At 48.4% G+C, this 17,322-nt stretch overlaps 1 protein-coding gene across 3 annotated transcripts in view; it reads left to right on the top strand.

The window, feature by feature from the left end:
* HTR4 (5-hydroxytryptamine receptor 4) overlaps positions 1–14,567 on the top strand; it is a 178,211-nt gene extending 163,644 nt beyond the window's left edge. For all 3 annotated transcript variants that reach the window (XM_045079555.1, XM_045079553.1, XM_045079554.1), the window contains one exon: positions 11,290–14,567. In XM_045079555.1, the coding sequence (XP_044935490.1) occupies positions 11,290–11,377 (88 nt within the window). In that variant the 3' untranslated portion in view covers positions 11,378–14,567. The remainder of the gene's footprint in view (positions 1–11,289) is intronic.
* The last annotated feature ends 2,755 nt before the right edge of the window (positions 14,568–17,322 follow it).

Below are 17,322 nucleotides of genomic sequence, written 5' to 3'. Positions count from 1 at the left end.
CCCTTAGAAATCTTAAGTGCGGGATCCTGGCTTTCTCTTAACTGCTTGTCTCATCTAAAGTGGAACTTGATGTTTGCTACGGGGGAACATGGGCAGAGTTAAGAGAGCCTTATAGAGCCTAGAGCCCTGAAGGAGATAGATATTTGGGTGGGGTTTCCTAGTACAGGGCTTCAGGGTATCTCTGGGAAATAGGAGGGAGCCATGGACAGCTCTTCCTTCTTAGAATGGGACCCAGAGCTCAATTAAAAAAAAAAAAAAAAAAAGAGCCTCATTGCTTTCCTGGCCCAGAGTCAGATGGGGGCTGGGGCAAGGCAGGGGGTGGAGTGGACAGGACGACCAGGATTCTAGAATCGAGGTTCAGATTCGAGATGCTCGCAGTTTAAAGGTATGTGCTTCTGAGTCAGGCCCTGGGGGTCGAGCCGTGTTTTCCCTCTTGCTCACCAGATTAGCTTGGTCACATTGCCTCAAAGCCTCAGTTCCTCATCAGAAAACGGGGACAGGACGCCCTGCCTCACAGGTGGTGGTGAATATGATACGGGATTACTCCTCGTTCACATAAGAAATGCAGGATGGAACCTGGCAGCCATAAGGACTCAGGAAATGGGGCTAGTGATGAGGAAGAGGAAGGGGAGGCGGGGGGAGGGGGTGGCTGTCTGTGAGTCCTGGAGACCCATCATGCTGCAAGGTTGACTCGGAACACGTGGCTTTCAGCAGTGTTCGCTGCTGGGTACCTATGGACAGGAGACTGCGCTCTTTAGGCCGGTGACCTTCCGTGGTAAATTCAGGGGGTCACCTGCACAGGCACCCTTCCCAGGCTGCTGTGAGACCCACATGAGATGCCAACTAGTAAAGTACTTTCTAGACAGTGTGACGTAACCATGTTGTGCAATAATTTTGCTCCCTGCTTTATCCTCCCTAAAGGCACTTTGAGGCTGCTGGAATAATCCTTTAGGCTAAGATCCCCTGTCCACTAACCTCTGTGTTTTCTTTCTTTTTTCTTTCTCAACTTCTGCTTGGCTCTCCCTCATCTGTGGCTGTTTTCTGTTTCAACTAAAAGCGGCTGCTCCCCTGTCTCCGGCTTCCTCCTGCTCTTCTGCAATAGACCAGTTCCTGTCTGACTCTGTAAGTCTGTCACTGTCTGTGTTCTGAGTCTGTCTGTGTCTATCTCGTCACTTCTTCCTACACCATGTCCTTGGTCTCTGCCTGTTCTTCTGTCTTCACTGGACCCGCTTGTCCCATGGACACGTCACCAGACAGGGAAACATCACAATTGTTGCCAGAAACCCGCCACGCCCAGACTTCCTTCTGGACCTCGACTGCTATTGATCTGAAGGCTGGAAAAATGTATGGTTTGGGGGCTTTCTTTCTTTTTCTATGCTTTAATTTTTAGATTTTGTTTGGGGCTTCTTCCGTGTTCTGGGAGCGCAGCCTTCCCCGGGCCTCTGGGAGATGGGCCCCCGCCGGAGCTGGATTCACCCTGTGAAATCACGGTCCTCAGAACCTCTGTTATCTGGGTCATCCCAGGTCCCCATTCATCCTGTCTCTCCTCGGCTATGAGTGCTGAACTCCTTCATCTTTCCTTTTTCTCAAAGATTTATCTATTTGAGAGAGGGAGAGAGAGCGAGCGAGCGAGTGCATGAACGCAGGTGGGGGAGGGGCCGAGGGGGAGGGAGGAAGACTCTCCAGCGACTCCTCACCAGGTGTGAGCCCAACACAAGCCCGGATCCCACAACACTGAGATCACGACCTTCACCAGACTCAAGAGTCAGCAGCTTCCCTGGCGGCATCTCCCAGGCGCACCACCCTTCAGCCTTCTTAAACAAGTGACTGAGACCAAATCAAGGGGGGCGACTTTTGATAGTATTTTATTAGCCTCTTATTTGGAAACACATTTATATCCGTGGAAAAACAGTCCAGAGATAGTACAGAATGTTCCCATACACTTTTCACACAGCTTTCCCCAACGCTAACATTTTACACAACCGTGGATAGTTGATCAAAACTGGAAAATTAGCATTTTCCCAACACTAGCCACGGAACTACAGACTTTATTTGGATTCCCCAGTATCGAATCAGATTTTGGAGCCACTTTATTCAAAGCTGTGGTTTTGGCTTTCCTGTATTAAGGCATCCTAGTACAGTCACAGCCTAGAGAGATGGACTGAAACATTTTCGTCTTCACCAAGTGACCGCTGTTGGCTTCACTGGGTCAATTTCTGTCAACTTGCTTCTGTTTCTTTGCTCTTTGCACACATCCACTGTCCTTTTGTGCGGCAGCCTGTCTGTCCAGCTCTAGCGAGCTCTGATCTGCCATGTGTGGAAGAAGAACCAAACTTTTTAGAGTTACACACAAACCCAGTGTAAATATTCTCTGAGTGAAAAACCAAGGGAGGCTAAGACAAGCCAGCACACTTGCGACAGCTACTCTGCTGATTCAGAGGCCTTTAAAAAGAACAAACAAATAAAAACCTCTCAGTCAGGTCTCTGGATAGGTAAGGTCCCTGGATGCTTGACCTCTAGATAAATGAAGTGTTAGTAAAAGATTCACAGAAGCACCCACTGGCTCCCACCCTTCTGGTCATTTATTTTCTCTTGATGCCTCGGGTTTTTCCGAATTAATCTCCTAAAGACAAAAGTCCCCTCTCTCTAACACAGCCAGTTGTTTCCTTCTTTCTCCCTGAACATTTTTGCTTTGTCTCCTTAAGATCTCTAAGACTAGTCTGCTGGGGTGGCCATCACAAACTGTCATGGGTTGGGTGGCCTAACCAACATTTATTCCTCACAGGTTTGGGGGTTGGGAAGTTCTAGATCCAGGAGCCAGCAGATTCGTTTCCTGGTGAGAATCCTCTTCCTGTCCTGCAGACAGGTAACCTTCTTACTGAGTCTTCACACGGCAGAGAGAACCAGGGAGGGAGGAAGAGAGAGAGGAGGTGCTATGGTCTCTCTTCTTCTTCTTATAAGAGCTCTAATCTCTTCATGGCTGCCCCCTTCTCAAGACCTCACCTAAACCTAATTATCTCCCAAAGGCCCCACCTGCAAATACCATCCTATTGGGAGTTAGGGACATATTTGGGGTGGGATGCATTTAGTGCATAATACTTTCAATCCTCTACCAGCTGGAAAACATGGCTTTCTTCATCTTCAGACTCCCAGCTTCTCTGCCAGGGTGTTTCCATGGGAACGACCCCAGCCCATGATGTGATTTTCGTGCAAAGGTAGCTTTCTCAGTTTCCTTCCCATGGAGAGACTGAGAACCAAAACTACCCCCAAGCAGGGCCATTTCCAAATGTGGAGGGGACCCCCCCCCCCACACACACACACCCTGAGAAGCTATGGCATGGAACATAAAAGATGAAAAGCACATCAGAGAGGCAGAGATTATCTGAGCAGGACAGTACACAGAGCCACGTGAGGACCAGGGACAGAAGACCTGCCAACGTCCTCTGTAATCAATATAAATGCCAAGCAATGCCAGGGAGGACTGTCTCATTCTGTAATGCATTCACGTGCTTTCTATTTCTATAGATTCCATGATATTCTGCACTCTGTGGGAGGTGTCCTGAGCTCTATAGCAAGAATTAAGAAGGAATAACGTTGGGAATTACTAACAGCAAAAAGGGCTCCGGATTCCAACACATGTGGATTTGAATCTTGGCATTGCCCATTGAGGGCTGAATGACCTCTGCAAGTCAAAGTCAAGAGCAAGTCAAAGCTCTTTGAGTTTCAGTTTCCACATCTGTGAAATGGAAATATATAAAATAATGGTGCTGACACCATAGAGTCATTGTAAGCACTAAATACAATATTATTTTCCACGCACTTAGTGCAGGGTCTGGTATAGAGGGCTGAAAGATCGTTACCTCTTATAAGATAGGGACCTTCCCTTTAAGGAGTGTTAAGAGGTGAGAGTTTTGTCCAATCAAACACCTGACATTAACAGATAATTTGTATTTCTACAGACATTAACTGCTGATGGATAGTGTAGAAGGCTTCTGGAAGGCCTCCTGGTGGGCATGAACTGGGTCTTTAAGGAGAGGTAGGATTTGAATGTGGCAGAATTTGGGAAGTGTCTGTAGACATGAAAGACAGGAAGCATGGACATCATATCATTCAGAACACTTTGGCCTACAAGGACAATCTGCAACACTAACTAAAATTAACTTAAACAAGGAGATCATTTATACAAGATAGAAAGTCTAGAGCTGGGTAGTTTCGGGGTTGGTTAATCCATTAAGTCAAGAGCAGCATGGAGGACCACCCAGATGCTTTGTATCCTTTTTATCTTTCCACTCTGCCATTCTCATCCTGTTAGTTTTCATCCTGGGATGATGCTCTTATGGTCACAAAATAGCTGCAACAGCTCCAAACACTGCATTCTTCTCAAAAACCATAGCCATAATCAAATGCTCAAAGATAAGGCAGACTTTTCTTGCACTTGACTTTCATTCAGTATGAAAACATTTTTCAGCAGACTCCCCTAGCAGACCATCGGGTCCTGTCCACCAGGAGAAGATCACTGGCCAAGCCCTTAGCTGCAATGCATCGAGCACTTTTGCCTCTACTAAGAGACATCCCGTGTCAGAAAGAAAGAAGAGAGTATGGGCACTGGCTTTAAAATATATAATTCATAGTATCTACCACAGGCTGTAAATCCATTCATGCTCCCTGAAGGAAAACAAAGAGAGATCTATTGGGGAGATACAGAGACCTCAGAGCAGGAAGTTTACTGGTCTTCCCTGAGGCTGAAATAAGGAACGGGGTGCTTTTAGGGATTGGCATTCCTCTTTCATCTCTCAGAGGCCATAATGTCTGGCCTGCTTTGTACTACACATCAACTTCAGTCTTTTCTCTTTCTGGACCACTTTTCTCTGCTTCTGTGAACACATGAACCAAACCCGCCTCCCTCAGCCAACCCTACCCATTCTCTGTTCAAGCAGTAAGAGCCTGACACGGTGTCTTGACGTCGCCCCCGGTCACGTCTTCTCTGGAGATGGAAGAGGAATGCTCTAGCTTTGGCCTCCACTGGGACCAGGGAGAGCCTGCTGCCGGGGTGGGGATCATGGCTCAGACTGTGGGAGACAGGGGCAGGGTGCCACAGCTGGATCTTATGGGAAAGAAGCACATGTAGGAGATTGTGCACCCTTGAAAGTATGGGGTGGGAGTGTGAGGGGAGCAGACTTAAAGGAAACCCTCCCTGTTTCAGAATAGTTGTAAATACCTGTATGAAAATGGACACCTGGACCATAAATGTGGATTTTTATCCTGACTCCACTGATACATAATCAAGGGGAGGGTCTGAGGCCCGGGACCCTTAGCCACCTTACAAAGGTAAACTAGTCCAGAGTGGAACAACCAAGAAACTGAGGAGAGTAAAAACTCTGATGTGTGAGGAATGTTGAGGAACTGAAAATGTCTCTACCAGAGAAGAGAAGGTTCTGGGTGGTCGGGGGCTCCCTCATGAATGGCATCCACTTAGTTGCCCCGTCTAAACTCAGGCTCACTGGGGCACCCTTCATAGTGGGTCCCTGTGTGCAATCCATGATGGCGTCCTTCTCATCACTCTCCGCAAGGTCCTCTTTCTCCTTTCTCTGCTACTAGCCTTGCTCATGACCTCAACTTTCCCAGACGAGGGAGCCTCCACGCCGGTTTCAGTGCCCTGACCATCCCTCCCATTTCCCACAGTGCAGTCAGTGTTCATCTCAGTCTCCATCACCTAAGCAATCAGCCCAACCTCCTTAGCCCAGATTTTAAGATCCCCAATAATGCCACCTCACCCTCCTTTAAGCCTCATTTCCCAGCACTCTCACCTCACCATATAGGATATATTCTTAGAACTTCCACCCTTCCTCCAAAAAGCATACCACTCTGTGCTCGGTCCTATCTCCCTGCCTTTACTTCACTCATGCTGTGCCTCAAACGCCAAACACCCCCATTGCCCCCATGGGTGAGGCATCAGCAGACCCTTCAAGATAAACATGTCCTTAATCTGACTTCTCAACACCCCCACTTGTCCCATCCAATATCTCTGAGCCACCTCCGGACACCTTAAGAATTATGTGTGGCGTGTGACATAATGGCTGTCCTAGGAGGCCCACATCCTAACCCCCAAATCCTGAGAATCTATCACCTACTTGGCCAAAGGGACTTTGTAGATGTGATTGAGCTATGCATCTTGAGATGGGGAGATCATCCTGGATTGTCCACGAGGCCCCTGTACTCACAAGCACCCTTACGACGAGAGGCAGGAGGGTCGTCAGTGGAGGGGGTGTGCCGATGCAAGCAGAGGGCAGGGCGGGGCGGCCATAAACCAAGCCTTGCTCAAAACCTTCGCAAGAGTTTAGGGATGGGCTTCTCCTCTAGAGCCTCCAGAAAGAATGCAGCTCGACCCTCCAGTGAGACCCATTTTGGACTTCTAATCCCCAGAACTGTAAGGTAATTAATTTGTGTTCTTTTAATTCAATGAATTTGTGGCTGTTTGTACAGAAGCAATAGGAAGCTAATACATCTACTAAATTACTTCTGGGTTCCCGCTCCAACCTCATTCCAGTCCATTCTATACACCACAGCTGGAGTGTTCTTCCAGACATGAAATCCTCGTGCACCTGCTCTGCTCACAGCTGTGGCCAGCTTTCCGTGGCTTTCAGCTGAGTGAAGCCATCCATGGTGTGCTGAGCCTCACCACGCCTTCGTGCTCATCTTAGACTGACCCGCAGCCTGATCGACCCTCAAAGCGCCCACCCACCTCTGTGGCAGTGGTCCTTCTGCCAGCCTCCCCCTCCCCTGGCCTGCTGAACCCCTCCCTACCCTTCAGTTCTCATCTCCACCGCTTCCTGGCCCACAAGACCCTGATGCACAGCCTCACCTGTGTCCCTGTGACATGGTCTCGCGGCAAGCCCAAACATCCCGTCTCAGCACCTCTTGAGGCTGTGACTTTGCACCTGACCATCGGTCTCCGGTGCCATACTGTGGGCTCCAGAAGGACAGACTCTGCGGATTTTCTTCACCACCCTCATGTCTCTGGGGCGTGGCACAGTTCCTAGACCATGGTAGACACTGAAAATATGTTTGTTTGTTTGTTTATTTGACAGAGAGATCACAGTAGGCAGAGAGGCAGGCAGAGGGGGGCTCCCCGCTGAGCAGAGAACCCGACCTGGGGCTCGATCCCAGGACCCTGAACCTTGACCTGAGCTGAAGGCAGAGGCTTAACCCACTGAGCCACCATGTGCCCCTGTTTTTAAATAAATAAGTGGCCGAATGAAAAAGGCCAAGGACTTGAAAGTCTCATTCTTCCCAACATCAAGAAAATGCCCCATGTGAGGTTTTTGTTCCCAGGTGTTAGGGCTCCAGCTTCAGGAAACTCTGCCTTAGGGTTGAATCCCTTTAAACCCATGCATGTCCTATTTTAATAATTAAAACCTCTGGCAGGCACCCCATGTGAGCACCGCCATGCTGGGGGAGCACTGGGGCGACGTGGAATAAAGTCTAATCATTTCCTTAAAATGCCAGGCTGGGCAGGCAGAGGGGGCTATTATTATGCGACTAATTATTGCATCCAAGCTACTCTAAGTGCGATGCTAATTATTCAGTGAATGAATTGTAGACTCAGGTAATTACCAAACCTAATGTGGCTCCCTTCATGTTTGAGTAAATTAATGCTAAGGGGGGAAGCAACCCAGCTTGAAGGGAGCTCCCTCCCGCCTCACCGTTGCTTGAGAAACAGCCGTGAGTTTTTTTCATCTGGACTTGAAACTGCCCAGGTTTACACCCACGCATCTGGGGTCTGCATTCTACTCAGCACAGCTGCAGAACGCCAAGTAAGATCGTAAACCAAACTGAACCGAGAGGCTGTTGCCACTCTGACAGATGACAGGCTGTCTCTGGGGCTCTTTCTTTATCTGTAAACCCATCATGAAGGTTTCTTCTGGCTCTGTGATCAATTGCTAGGTGAACAAATGTCTGATCAATTACTAAAGAATGATTTCTGCACCAAATCAGTGATCAAGAACTGGCTTCAAGTTTTATGTCCAATGTCAAGTCGCAACAGCGCTCATTAACATTTATGGAGTGCTTACTACTTGGCCATCATATTCTAATAAGCATTTTGTGTGCATTATCTCATCTAATGCTCACAACAACCCTGTGAATTGTAGTAATTCCCAGATTTGGTGACTGTCAGAGCCAGGATTTACTCAGGCATTAAGAGTTTGTATTCTTAACCATCCCACGTGTAACTACTTCTTGGACCCTAGGAAAGTCATATTTTTCTGAACCTTGGTTTCCTTAACAGTGAAGATACCAGTATCTACTATGCATCCAGCCCTTTGCAAAGCCCTTTAGAGAAGGTAATTTTATCATCACAAAGAAGCTGTAAGGTAGCTGGAACTGAGCTCCTTGACCAGCTCACACAACCAGCAGATGGTCGCGTCAGGGCTTGAAGGCTGTTCTGTTTTGGGGTTGGTTAATCCATTCAGTGTGCCTCCTTTTCCCCACTGGTCCTCAAACTGGGGATGTGTAGATCCCCATGAATATATTTACAGACAGCTGGAGATTCATGCATTCTACTTGCAGAGACAAAACCTAAAGCTTGCCAGTGTCGGGGCGACATCAGGGTGAACCTCATGCAGGAGTGGGATCCGAATTCCCAAGGCAGTGTAGGTTCATAATGTGGCTGTCCTGATGACCCCTGAATCTGCTAAAATACCCATAGACTATGAAAGTGAAAACATCACGTTAAAGATCTGTATCTCATGGAGACTTGGGAATGTATACCCAAGCTCAGAGAGTACCTCTTCGGGCCAGACTCCATTGCAGCTCATTCGGTCCTGCCACTAAAGTCTCAGACTGGTTCCTCCATCCTGTGCTTACCACCCACCACACCACGTTGAGGACCCTCCCCACACACATGTTATAACTAGAAAGCATGTCCTTCTGCCGACCCCCATCTCTCAAAAGGCTGCTGCCCTTCAGCTGTGCTCTGGGTAAAGGGAACCTCCACTTGCAATATCCGCTCCAGGTCCACACCTCTCCTCTAGTCATTCCCGAGCTATCTGCTCAAGGGCACATGAGAAGCAGACGCTTAGGAGAGATAGAGCAAAGGCTGCTGGAGAGACGTGACTACACCCCGTGAAAGCACATTTTCTAATGTGATCACGTGTTTCAGTTTTCATTTTCAACCAGGACACCCTCTTCACATGAACTTGGTGTGCGAGGGGGTGCCCTTGATGGCCTGTGAAAGTTATTTACTGGCCACAAACAGGGTAAAGGGTTAAGAGTTTTGAGGTCAGGCATCACGGACACTGTGGCCTTCTCTCAATTGCTTTGCTTCTCTGAGTCTTGGTTTTCTCATCTATAAAATGGGTTTAAGTATTGTAGGTACCACTTAGAGTTGAGAAGAGTAAATGATACAAATGAAACAATGCATGTGATTATGGAAAATGGTGCCTGGGGCCCAGCTTACTTCCTCAGTCCCTCGAGCTGCGTCTGAGGCAACTACGGCTTCCAGGGCTGAGAGGACAAGACAGCAAACAGATGGAACAGAAACTTAGAGGAGGGACCCCGCACAGCAGAGACGAGACCTCTGAAGAGGAGGCGCTGGCCAGCTGGCGCTGCCGTCCTTCAGGGGCTGCCATGAAGCTGCTTATACAAGGGTTAGACTGAGAACTGGACTCAGCTGCGGGGTTGAAGAAGACTGGCTGGGATGGTGCCCGCCAGAGGAGCAAGGCCCTGTGCCTTCTCCCAGGCGTCCATCCTCCTGCAGCGCCCCCTGGTGGAGAAGCGCAGTTGGAACCCCATAAGAAGCTGATACTCTGCAGCATCCTTACAAAGCCAAGCATAGAGTGGTTTAGGGGCTGAGCATTAATGACTCAGTAGCTGAAACACTGATTTCCCTGAGGTCTTCAGTCAAATACCTCCCCGAGACACCTTGCCTGGTCATCCTCATTAGAAGTGCATGATCTTCCTCTCTAGAGCCATTTCCACTCTTGTCTTCCCAACGTTCGTCTAGCAGGTGCTAGCAGGTGGTTTTTCAAGTCCCATCCCCCATCTCCCCCACCAAGCCTCAAGCCCAGCGGCAGCTTCAGTGGACAGTTCTCTGAGAGCTCAGACTCGTGTCTGTCACCTTGTCTTTGTTCCTCAGCTAACATCTGCTTTCCGCCAGCTCAGAGGACTTTTTATTCAAGATCAGGGTTTCTCAGCTATGACTCTATGGACATTTGGGACCAGGTAACTCTCTGTTGTGGGACACTGTGCTGTGTGTTGCACAATGTCTAGCAGCACCTTGGTCTCCACCCACTAGATGCCCTTGCATAAGGGCCATGACAACCAAAGATGTCTCCTAGTTGTTCCTGTTGAGACCCACTGTTCTAAGTCCATACCTGGTCCAAGGGTTGTGTGAGAACATGGGTATTGGCATCAGATAGAGTTTGGTTGACTTTTTCTTCATCTATTCCTTTATTCTCTTGGACAAGTCACTGAAGCTCTGTGTCACTTTGTTCAACTGCAAAATATAATACCGTGTTCCGTTATGAAGATTAAATAAGGTGACACTGGAGAAGTTTGTGTACGGTACCTGGTAAATACCAATCAGTCACTAGAAGTCAGCAATAATTCATTATAATTCAAAACAAAGCATTAATGTAATTCATGAGAAGCCATGGCCAAGTGGATTGTCAACATATGATGCCAAATAACTGGCATGTGTTTATTTGTTCTACTGAATGGGCTTGAGATTGGCCTGAGGGAAGTGAGCCGTGGTCGTGCTCCGAAACTCTGTAGAAATTTCATAAGAATAACTGCCAGATGCTGGAATCTGGGTTACTGATGATAGGACCCACTTGCAATTGAGATGGATTTAAAGGCACTTAACATATGAGTGCAGCTGTGTGGTGCTGCAGACAAATAATAAACACTTGTCAAGTAGTAAATTTCACGGTGATGCTCAGTGTCAACAGGCTGTTTGATCGTCTAATTGATTAACTTTCCCAAATGTCACCAAAAGGAATCAAGAAACAAATACAGTTACTCTGTCTCTCAGACTCTGAGAACTTTATGAATCTCAGCACTTTGATATTACTGAATTCAGAACCCTCCCTGGTGGAGGAAACTTAGCTTGCAACTTGGATTCAGTTCTGGGGACTTCCCTCTTGATGTCCCCTCCATGCACGGCCCCACCTCACCATGCTCTCAGAAGCATGCGGTAGAAAGGAAGTCAACGGCAGTGGGTGCGAACACTCTTGGGGGCATTTGAAGGATGCCTGTTGAATTCTCATGCTTTCTTGCCTTCCTCCCTAGGTACACAGTTCTGCACAGTGGACACCACCAGGAACTTGAGAAACTGCCCATACACAATGACCCAGAATCCTTGGAATCATGCTTCTGATTGAGAACATGGCTCATGATTAAGCCATTCATTCCCATTCGTGTCTGCATGAACAGGACACCCTGGCATCTCTCCTGACCCTCATCACCACCCGTGAGGCACGAGGCAGTGGGGCCAAGGGCCCAGGGAAAGTACATGGAGCGCAGTGTGGGAGAGGACCCAAGGCCAGAATATGGAGGATCTTGGAGTTGAGGAGGGACTTCAGGCATCCCCAGATCCAGCCTCCCATCCAGTGCAGGAGTAGCATCTTCCATAGCATCCCTGGAAGTCTGGTCAGTCTCTGCTTGCACACCTCCAGGGGTAGAGCTCACTACCTCCTACTGCAGTTCCTTCTATTGTAGGGAATTTTTAATTGTAAGAAAGTTTTTCCCTTTCTTGGGACACAATCCCGTCTCTGCTCCATCTTGCATTGGGGCCAATGCAGTTAGCTCCCTATCCCCTTTGAGAGCCTCTAGATATTGGGAGATGCTGATCTGCCATCTACACACCCTTTTAAGTCTTTTCTCCATTCTGACCACTTCCTGGACATACTTTGGTGGGTGTATTTATCAAGGCTTTTGTAATGAAATCAAGTTGATGCCAACGCCAAGATGTCTGTCCAGAAGCACTACAGAGCTGACAAGTGAAACGTCAGTATTTTCTGGTTGATAGATGTGAACATTTGTCTTTTTTCTTGGGGATAGTTCTGGAAACTGCTCAGGTTTTGATTTTGGATCCATTATCCAAAGGCATCTTTACTGTTCGTCTAATTTCTCTGTGTGCTTAAAGATGACATTTTTCTCATCGGCATACCGGGTCTGAGGTCATGTGGAATGAAGCTTGATCCACTTTCCTTCCATGACATGGGAAAAGGAACGGCACCTTTACCGAAAACACTGCCGAAGGATGGTCTTTGGCGAGGAAATTAAGTTGCTCCAATAAGACACATTTCAGGGGTTTTCTGGGCCTTGTGCCAAGGCAGTGCTTGGTCTCGGGGCAGGCATTTTGCTCACTGGGGCAAAGACATAATCACAGACCACTACTTTCTGGGGAAAATTCACTGGCCCCCTGCCTGTGAAGCTGCTGGGGTTCCATTTTTCCACATCTTTTTAAGCATCTCACTTCCTTCAAGCTCCTTAGGAGATGCTGCCTTGATCTCAAAGTTACCGGCAAATCATTTCGTCTTGGGGCGAATTATCTCCCCAGGTTGAAACTCTTGAGGGCATATTTTTTCTGGTAGCCTTTCTTTTGACTGCTGATAAAAATGCTATTGCGAAGATGGATTGCTGGTCCTTAGGGACCCAGCCCAGCAAAAAGGCAATGTGGGTGCTGGGTGGTGGGGGAGGTTATGAAATATAGATGGGCCCAAAGTTTCTAGCCTCACCAGTTCTCCTTGCCCTTGTGTTGGATCTGTTGACCCCACTTTCCTTCCTAAGTCATCCCAGAAGCCACAACTGCCTCCTTATCATCTATTTTATCTGTGGAAGGAGAACCCACTGGCTCTCCCCCTTCTCTCTGTCCTCAGAAATAATGGGAAGGATGATCAGACACCCCACTTTTTGTACTGCAAGTCCCAAATCCCAGGAATGCTCTCAGTTCCAGGCAAAGGAGGCCGGCCGGTCACCCCACATAGGGACCCTCCCAGAGAAGATTAACAGGCCGCCTCATAGCTGCATTTTCTCTCTATACTTTTTCATGGAAAAGGCAGAGCTGAGTGAATTCAGGTGTCCAGTTCTTCCCAGGCTGTGTAAATGAGGTCTCTGATCTCAAAGCACAAAGAACTTCTTAGGGAACAACTAAGAGATCATGAGAACCAGATCATCGTGAGGAGGAATAGGTTTAGTGCTTTGTGGCAACTGGTAAGCTTTTCTCTCTTAAGTCGACAGTACCTGCTACTGCCTACGTAGACGCACACACATGAGCATACATCCAGTAGGATTGGTTCCCTACGAAATGCTTCTTTTCCCAGGAGCTTGGCAAGCTTATCTACCAGTGTAAACCATGATTTCTCGGAGGTAAGTCTACCATATCAATGGTAACTTGGATTCAACAGGGACCCACAGAGGACAGTGCGCGTGGAAAAATGAGAACTTCCCATATCCTCAAGCCATCACCTTCTGGACTCTCGGGACACGTTTCTGTGGGTCAGCACCTGATTGGTGTCTGCAGAGGTCATGAGCACCCTGGACCCGTGAAACAGCAGCGACTGAGGAAACGGAAGCCCTTGCCATCATCAAGAAGATGGTCTCTTTTGTGGAGAAGGTCTCTTCTTCGCTGTGGCTTTGGACCGAGGCTGGGATGACGTGGTGATGCACCCAATAGCCACGTTGGAAGTTTATAGGACAGGAGCAGAGGTGCTTTGTCTGGACAGCTGCCAGCCGGGCATTTCTGAGAGGTCTGGCTTCCCAGAGTCCCAGTAAGAGAGCACGCGTATGGAAGACTGAGAAGGAGGAGACGTAGAGTTTGTCCAAGGAAGGAGGAGACTCATTCTGCTATCTTCTCGGAGAAGACCACCCTCTTCCAGGAAGCCCCAGGTGTCAAGAAGAGATGCTTCCAGGGAGGGGGGCGTACGCCTCGGGCCACACCTGCCACACCAGCCTGGACAATCACAGGGGTGACAGTTGCTGCCACCAGACAACCCCACACGTGGGATCGAGGAGCTACAGCTGTGCTTCTTCTTAACTTGACTCTCCAGCTCACAGACCTGGGCAGGTAGAAGCCCTGAACTCCCCATCCAGCTCCTGGTCTGCAGCTGGAAAGCAAAAGAAATGCTCCAAACCATCTTCTTCAACTGACTCCCAAGTATGTGCTTGTGGACGAACCCGTTCTTCCTGGATTTCACCTTCTCATCTCACCCCCATTTCCACTTCACACTGCTCGCTTGCTCTGTCCTGGAGCGAGCTGCTGTCCACCTGGGAGATGGGGGGCGGGCGTGGGCTGTGGGTGGGCGAGGGAGGGGATCCAGGGAGGGACTGCGCGTGGCTGTAACAAACCTGCCTTCAATATTGTCTTCAAGGAAGAACGAAGTAATGTTTTCTTGGTGCTGTGCTGTCTGCCCGTTTTTCTCCTTGGTGTTGCATTTCTTTCCGGGGAGAAAGCAGTGTTGCTTTTGACTTTCTGTTACTCTGCTGTGCTCTGGTCAACGTCCTTCCTTGTAACAGCTGGTCTTGTGGGTGGAAAAGATTAATACACTTAACTTTTCTAGCTGTAATCTGCAATCTCTCTTCATTCAGTCTAGAAAAAAGGCTGAGTGTATGGCTTAAATTTTAACAAATCAGGGATGCTCTTGAAGGCCTGGGTTTGGGTTGGCGTTCGGCTCTAGACTTGAACCAGCTCGTGCCTTGCTTGTCTCACCCACAAAACAAAGAAACTCTCTGAGCTGGTAGGACTGTTGGGAGTGTTCCAACAGACATCCAAGGGCCCCCGTTAGGATTATTCCCAAAAGTGTGTCCTGCCTAATATTGCGATTTACTTAATATTTTTCATAGAAGTCAATTCAAGTTTTCACTTAGATAAACATTTTAGAGGGAAACATTATATTGATCCCAGAATAGAAAATCAGCATTACTTGCCATAAATAGAAAGCAGCCACAGAGGTAAATAAATGAAAACAAAACAAGGTTTTTAAGTTCTAACTTGAGCCCAGTGCTCATTGTGTTTAAAAGGGAATTGAGTGCTGGACGACTTGGTGGGAAGGGGGGAGGGGGGTGCCATGCCCCACCCGACAAGGGGCTCCTGAAGCTGGGAAGGGCTGTGAGGATTTTGGAGGGGAACTTCCAAACTTTCTGCATGAATGCGGTTAATCACTAGTGGAATTAGATACCTTTTGAAACCAGAGAGAGAGGGAAGACGAAACTGGTGATATTTTTAATTGCTATTATATTTGATTCAGATGGCCTCTCCTTTCCCTTCCTCCTTTTTTTTTTTTTTAAGTTCACCCCCAAACATATCTAAGTTAATAATAATAATAATAATTGTAATAATAATGTAGCAATAATAAGAGAAGCTAACATTTAATGACCTCCTTTCTGGTAGGCACCGTGGTAAATGCTTTACGTAGATTATCTTAATCCTCATAAAATCCTTACAAAGTAAGTACCCAAATCTCTCCCACTTAGCCGCAGAGCAGACCTCAGCTGAGAGGTCTAGCCCAGGCCCCAGGGCGGGAAGGGTGTGTTTGGAGTGTGGCCGCAGGGGGTGTGATGGCCAAGCCCGCAGTCCTAATCGAGGGCACACGGGGCTGAGCTCACTCCGCTCTCTCGTGGAGGGCACGGTGCTGGGAGAGAGCGTGAGCAAGCAGGGGTGGCCCTGCCCTCCTGTTGCCTAGGAAGTGCCCTTCTGCTTCAGCCTGGGGCCCAGACAGGAATCCGGGACGCGCCTGTTCCAGTGTGCAGCCCTGCCCCACACTTGCTCTAGTGTCCTCTTTGGCTCTCTTTCACCCCCGTGAGCCTCTCTTTGGGTCTTTAAACAAGGGAGGAATGCAGTAGATGATTAATGGGGAGGAAAGGCCCTCCTGCACGGATCCTTCCTACTCTCTCCAGTATTCAGCTGGCAGGCTACTGAGTAGCCAGCAGCACACCCTGAGGATGGACTGTGTGAGCCCGAGCGAGCGCTGTCTTGTATCCCAGAGCCTACCTGGGGTGCACAGGTGAGGAGTGGCTCTAGCGGAGGGTAACTTGACTTTGCCACACTTTGTTCATGGTTGGAACCTGGAACACAATCTGGCTAGGCTCTTCTGTCCCAGGAGCTCACCACTGCGGGCACTTTGTAGTTTGTTTTCCTGATGAGGTCCCTGGGCCTCTCACAGTAGCCTGCAGGGAGGGATTACTGACAGCTTATTCTAGAAAAGGAAGCCCACATTGTCAGGGAAGTTGATTTGCCCAAGGACACAGGAGTCAGGACCGAAACACTGCAGGTCACTCCATTCTACCAGAGTGCTTTCCTCCTCTTCTTTAAATTTTTTTCCAAATATACAAATTATCTATTTTTAGACGACATAAATGATGGGTTATATAATGGGTTAGGTTACACAGATAATGTATTAACACAGTCTGTCCCCACGATACAAAGTTCTAACTATGGGTAGAGCAAAACACCCCTTGACTCCAGCTTAATCCCACTCCCCTCCAGGGAAGTATGTGCTCTTCTACCAATACTGCATCCTAGCTCCATATGTCTAAATGGATGGATAAAAATATATGGTCTCGTTTTGTTCTTATATATAAGTAACGCTCTAGAGTATCACCTGCAACCTGCCTTTTTCAACTACACCATCAATGCCATTTTGGATCAACACGTGGGACTCTTCATCGTTTGAGGCCACACAGCAGATGCTGTCTGCTGTGCGGAGTTGTTTCTCCTCTGGTCTGGCTGTATACCGGGTCCGAGCGGGGCACGTGGGGCCCACATCGGAAAATCAGCAGCCTCCATTTTTCTGGGACTGTGCTAACCAGGTGAAGGGCGGCCAAAGTAGGTTAGCGTTTATGGGGCAGGTGCCCTGTGGAGAAGGCCCATCCTACCTGGGTCTCTGCTGGCTTCCCAGCCCCCCTTCAAGGGACTGAGACCCTCTTCTCCAGGGGCACAGGCCCTGCAGGCTGACTGACAGCATCCTGCTTCTGCTGGTTCCCTGATGCGTGCCTTTGACAAGGTATTTAACTTGCTCAACCCTGATTTCCCCAGTGGTAAAGCAGGGACGGAATGATCAGTCACACTCTAAAGGGTTAGTATGAGGATGTACGCAAAGTACTTGGTAAAACTTTTTTTTTCTTTTTTAAGATTTTATTTATTTGACACAGAGAGAAATCACAAGTAGGCAGAGAGGCAGGCAGAGAGAGAGGGGAGAAAGCAGGTTCCCTGCAGAGCAGAGAGCCTGACGTGGGGCTCGATCCCAGGACTCTGGGATCATGACCTGAGCCGAAGGCAGAGGCTTTAACCCACTGAGCCACCCAGGTGCCCTCTTGGTAAAA

Source organism: Mustela putorius, unplaced genomic scaffold, assembly GCF_011764305.1.
Source record: "Mustela putorius furo isolate JIRA1106 unplaced genomic scaffold, ASM1176430v1.1 tig00000407_pilon_pilon_pilon, whole genome shotgun sequence".
NCBI classification, from domain to species: domain Eukaryota; kingdom Metazoa; phylum Chordata; class Mammalia; order Carnivora; family Mustelidae; genus Mustela; species Mustela putorius.
The sequence above is the reverse complement of the archived record's forward strand: the minus strand, read 5'-3'. Positions and strand labels throughout refer to the sequence as shown.